General features: G+C 46.5%; 1 protein-coding gene across 1 annotated transcript; it reads right to left on the reverse strand.

The window, feature by feature from the left end:
• Nucleotides 1–164: 164 nt before the first annotated feature.
• Nucleotides 165–5,585, reverse strand: LOC118424239 (usherin-like). The gene is made up of 5 exons (XM_035832782.1): nt 3,813–5,585; nt 2,295–2,542; nt 1,924–2,147; nt 1,589–1,765; nt 165–280 (listed from the first exon to the last, which is right to left on the reverse strand). Exons 1-5 carry the CDS (start codon nt 5,463–5,465, stop codon nt 180–182), a joined length of 2,403 nt encoding a protein of 800 aa, XP_035688675.1. The 5' UTR covers nt 5,466–5,585; the 3' UTR covers nt 165–179.
• Nucleotides 5,586–5,591: the final 6 nt, after the last annotated feature.

Below are 5,591 nucleotides of genomic sequence, written 5' to 3' on the forward strand. Positions count from 1 at the left end.
AAAGGCAAAAAATTATACGATCCATGGTAAGCTGTGTTTTCCATATTTATGTCAATGCTTACACCAAGTGTCCCATCAGCTGAACTGTGAGGGATAACATGATAACATGTCCACTGAGTTTTTTTGCATTGGTGATAGCATGAATAATAACCAGGTGAGATGAGCACCCAGGAGTTTTATCATTGTACAAGCTGTGACCTACCTGTGTCTGGGTTGTAAGTAGCTGTTACAGTAGAAGCCTGGCCTTGGGTTGTACGAACTTCAACACGGATGATATACACTGGTGGAGAAGACAAGTAATTATTTCATTTTCTTGAATGACAGGGTATGGATGGTCAATCACTTTGTGAAGCAGAAGACTAAATACATATATGAACAGGGTCTTATACTTCTTGTTTAAGGATACAACTTGCAATAATAGCTTATGGGAACAATGAACGTTATGAATTCCTGCCTAGTGACACTTGCACTGGAAAGGTATATAAGTGCAAACTTCACTGTACTTGTGTCATTTAGCCTCTAGCCACTGAAGAAGCTGTACATAGCGAACCTAGTTTGGCCGACAGGCTGAATAAAAGTTCAAAACTTGAACTATGCGGCTCCAGATGTCTTTCTGAGGGACGACTGCAGTGTGCAAGATGTCACGGTAGCTTGAGGGATGAATCTACTCTACTATATACTGCATACTTCTCAACGGATGGACCCTCGCTGTAGTATCATCTGGAACTCCGGACCCAGAATGATCCCGTACATCACAAGAAAGCACCGAGAAGCAAGACGAGCCCTCTACAAAGACGCATGCTGGAAGAAACCATCGCCGCCAAGTCGAGCACAAGGAAGACACTGAGATACCACCGAGTGCGCCACGAAACTACCATCACTGCCCACCACACCAGCGAGAAAGGGAAGAAAGGGGACGTCATCCACAAGTTGTCCAAAGCCCGCAGGATGCTGAGAAGCCAGAGCTACACGCCAGAGCAAGATAAACAGCTGAGGGAAGACAACATCTCGGAAAAAGACGGATCAGTGCACCCCTTAATTCCTGAATATCAAATGTGTAAACAGACCTTTTTATGACATGTGCAATTGTTCTAGAACAATAGATGAAGTCATAGGTCACTTAAGGTCAGGGCAACCTGCCCCTAGGATCTAAGGTGCAATATGTACCAGGGCAGAATGCACTGGAAAGGTATATAAGTGCAAACTTCACTGTACTTGTGTCATTTAGCCTCTAGCCACTGAAGAAGCTGTACATAGCGAAACTAGTTTGGCCGACAGGCTGAATAAAAGTTCAAAACTTGAACTATGCGGCTCCAGATGTCTTTCTGAGGGACGACTGCAGTGTGCAAGATGTCACGGTAGCTTGAGGGATGAATCTACTCTACTATATAGTGACACTTGTTCTTAGTTCACCTGTTACAGTAAATATGATTTCGTTACATTCTATTGATGGACGTAACCTGTTTTCATCAATATAGTACATTTGTAATGTCTGTCATATAATTTTTTTTTTCAGAAATATAACCCCCTATTACTTGTGTTCATTGAATACTCTTCAGTGAGTACAAAGAAGGACCTTTTCCCTCACCTTTGACACTGCTCCTGTAGATGTCATAAGCAGTGTTCAGCCCGCTGTATCTGATTTCCTCATTGTCAAACAGGACATACTCCTCCAGGTAGCCGTTCAGACTGAAGGCATCGCTCCAGTCCACATGCACATAGCTCTGGTTACTGGTTATGTCTGGCACATTCACAGCCGTGGGTGCTGCAGAAAAAATAATGACAACAAACAAATTAGCAAACAACTAGACAAATAAGAAATCTCTTTCACCGTCATTTCATATGTCAAGCAGATTTACTGCTATGCTGATTCATTGCTGATTGTGTCAGTAAGTTAGAAAGCTGTTACTATGGAGGACTTACGGGCAGGTAACGTTGTCCCTAGCTGCCATCCAGACGGTGCCTCCCCTTGCTCATTAAAGGCAGTGACCATGAACTCATAGTTGGTGTACGGGACCAGCTCTGTGGCGTTGTACATCAGTAGGGGACCGTTGTACACCACTGCTTCTTGTTGGGTGGTGCAGGTTCGAGACGGGGTGACTGGCTGACTAGTCAGGGGACATGCACGGCGCTGGCGCAACTGAAACCTGGGGGGGGGGGGATAATGCATTTAAGTATATAGTCTGTCATTCTCTTATCAATTCCATGATTCTGCAGTAGTTGAGTCAACTTTTATATATGCACAATATAGTTTCCACAACAAGTACATAGAATGAAGTCTTAACAAGCCCTACCTGTTGATGATACCATTTCTGTTGTCAGGATAGTCCCAGGTGAGGTAGATGGCATCGGTGTCTGTCCTCCGTATGCTTGGTGCACCCTGTCCCGTGGGAGCGGCCCCCAGTGTTCTCACATATGCCGGTGGACTGAGAGTGGATCCACCGTTGGTGAACACTGCAACCCTGAACTCATAGTTGGTGTACGGATGGAGGTTTGTGATCTCCCATGGCATCCTGACAGTTGATACCACAACCTGGAGGACCTGAACACAAGCAAGCACAGATGTAAATTCCAACTTTAATGTTAAATCTTGTATCAATACTTCTAATCTACTCTGATACCTTAATGCATGTGTTGTTGTATACATTAAGCTTCAACTCTTGTTGAATAAAAGCTATCAGACTGCCTTGCATCAAATTAAGTCCTTCCAATTATCCATGCATTACAGTGGCGGCGGCACCGTGGGGGCAGTGGGGGCGGCCGCCCCCACAAAAAATAGGTCGTGGGGGCGTCGCCCCCACGATAAAATAAGCTGAAACACTCAAAATCAAGCTGAAACCCTTGAGTACATTTTCACTAATGGAAATTTCATCAAATCTCGCTAGTCTACTGGCAAAATTTGGCCCTGAAAATGCAGCAAATGACGTTTCAGAGGGTCCAGATTTCAAAATTTCGAAGGACCTCCCTTGTGAGGATTCGCGCCGTCGGCATTGGACATGGTGAGAAAATGCTACCGGAGCGTCGTCCCCCACGACCTTTTTCTAGTAGAAATTTCATTATCAAACTTACATTTGTTTACAAGCAAAATAATGTTCCCCTCAAATGCAGGAAATGGCATTCAAAGTGTCCTGATTTAGTTCTCCAAAACTCCCTTGCGGCGGCTTGCGTCTTCGGGGCTCACGACGACGTAGTGCAAAATATGTTGGTGCGTGGGTCGTCGCCCGCAAAAATCGTTTTCTCTAATAGAAGTTTAATTAAATTCAGCTTAGTCTGTCTGCAAAATTTGTCCCTCAAAATACAGGAAATGGCGTTTCAGAGGGTCTACATTTCAAAAATTTCCAGAACCTACCTTGCAACGGCTCGTACCTTCGCCGCTCGAGATGGTGAAAATATGTTGGGGGTGTCACCCTCAATAACTAAAGCTAAAACTATGTGTATTTTTGATAGAAATGTCATTGAAGTTAGCTTAGTCTGGCAGCAAAATTTGCCCCTCAAAATACAGGAAATAGCGTTTCAGAGGGTTAAGATTTGAAATTTTTCCGGGGGTGCATGCCCCCGGACCCCCCTAGAAGGGTCGCGCCTCCGGCGCGACGACTCGGGCCTTCGGCCCTCGATTTAGTGATATGACAAATTTTCGCCCCCACAACTAAAAAATGGTGCCGCCGCCTCTGCATTAGAAACGAACATCATATTATCTAAGGATTATCTAAGGACATTTGGGCTCGTGAAAAAACACTTAAAAAACATACCAACAATGAACCATGTCAAAATCATGCAAATCAGCAAAATTGCATTCTGAATACTGTACATACCCCTGAGACATTGGCTTGGATGTCATACTTCACAATGTCTCCGTTTGGTCTTGCTGGAGGGGCAATGTTCACAGTCACCTGGCTTCCAGTGACGGATGAGAAGGTTGGTGCTTGTAAGCCTTCTGGTCGTGAGTCTCCCGTTTTGACAGACTGCCAGGGACACTGGAGAATGCTGCTGCAGGAGGTGCCTGCACGGTTAACTGATACCACAATGTACTCATAAAATGTAGCAGGTTGGAGGGAATTATCTGTGTCACTGTAGACTGTAATGGCTGCAGAGCCGTTGTACACAAACACAGGGCTGGAGGTGGATTGCTGTCTCCTGTACAAGCGGTACTCTGTGATGATCCCTCTGGGGTTGCTGGGGGCACCCCAAGATGCCTGGATACCAAGCATGGCACCAAGAGAGTCAGCCAGTTGTGTAAGTACAGGCAGAGGCTGGTTAACAGGTGGGGCTTCTCTGGTATACTCCCTGGAAGCTGTACTCTGTACGCAGCCCTTCAACGTACAGGCCTCCAGGTAGAAAACATACTGTGTGTATGGCTGCAGCCCGTATACGTCCCTCTGAAAGGTGTCCCCTGTTAACGTGTATTGAGGGGTCCCATCAACATACAGGGTGTAGTTTCGAATGATTCCATTGGGAAATGCTGGAGGCATCCATTCTGCTCGGATGGCAGTGGAGGATAGAGCAGTGAGAGTCGGTGGGTCCAATCCAGCTGGAATGTCAGCAATGGTATTGATTATGGCTGGTGGGCTGGGTCCTGTACCACCAATGCTGTTAAAGGCTTCCACAGTGTAGCTGTACTGTCTTCCAGGGGTAAGCCCATAGTCGGTGTACCTTGTGTCACTCTCATCATAAACCAAATTTCCATCTCTTCGGACCTCATACCGCCTTATGACACCATTTGGATACAGTGGCTCATTCCATGTTACTTCCACCACAGTTGAACTCAGCACACGAAGGGTTGGAGACTGTTGGTTTGTTGGCCGGGCCTCTGTTGTGCGTGCAAGAGTGGTTGGGCTGTCCGTACATCCACCTCCTGTGCAAGCTCTCACAGTGAAGCCATACTCTCTGTATGAGATAAGACTGTCAACAACACACATGGTAATCAACCCAGAGCATCTGGTTATTCCGTCAGCCTTCAGCTCAAAGTTGTTGATCTCTCCATTCAGTATTCTGGGATACGACCATGTTGCCTGCACTGCTGTGGAGTTGATGGCAGCAATGACAGGTGCCTCTACTTGGAGAGGAGCAGTTTCCAATGTACGTCTGGTTGCTGGCTGACTGGTAGTGCACCCGCCTGCTGTGCATGCTGTTATTGTGTAGCTGTAGACAGTGTAGGGCTCCAGTCCTGGGTCCTGGTAATCAAACAGCCTCGAGTCTCCTGCTGAGAAAGAGATGGGTGCGCTGTCATTCCTCTGCAACTGGTAGCTAACAATGACTCCGTTGGGTGTGGCTGGTGCAGTCCATTTTATCCTCAGTGTGCGAGCGTTTGAGCCAATGTATTCTACAACTGGAGCCTCGACACTGGTGGGCGCAGCCTGAGCAGTTTCCACACGGATCCAGTCACTATCCACAGAGCCAATGCTGTTGTGGGCCCTGACTCTGTACTCGTATACAGTGTATGGGGCCAGGTCACTGTCCACAAACATGTAGTTATCTTGATCTGTGTCTGTGGTCTCATAGACAACAGTTTCACCTGTTTGTCGGATGTTGCGGCCCAAAGACCGTGGTGTTAGTCGCCTTATCACTTCATATCTGATGATTCTCCCATTGGG

Source organism: Branchiostoma floridae, chromosome 1, assembly GCF_000003815.2.
Source record: "Branchiostoma floridae strain S238N-H82 chromosome 1, Bfl_VNyyK, whole genome shotgun sequence".
Classification (NCBI taxonomy): Eukaryota; Metazoa; Chordata; class Leptocardii; order Amphioxiformes; family Branchiostomatidae; genus Branchiostoma; species Branchiostoma floridae.

Excerpts from the sequence above, each read along its gene's own strand:
- LOC118424239 (XM_035832782.1), bottom strand. The coding sequence starts at position 5,465 with ATGTTTGTGGACAGTGACCTGGCCCCATACACTGTATACGAGTACAGA. Across the intron at positions 2,148-2,294 it reads AGAAATGGTATCATCAACAG|GTTTCAGTTGCGCCAGCGCC; the intron begins GTAGGGCTTGTT and ends CCCCCCCCCCAG. Across the intron at positions 1,766-1,923 it reads AGGGACAACGTTACCTGCCC|CACCCACGGCTGTGAATGTG; the intron begins GTAAGTCCTCCA and ends TTTTTTCTGCAG.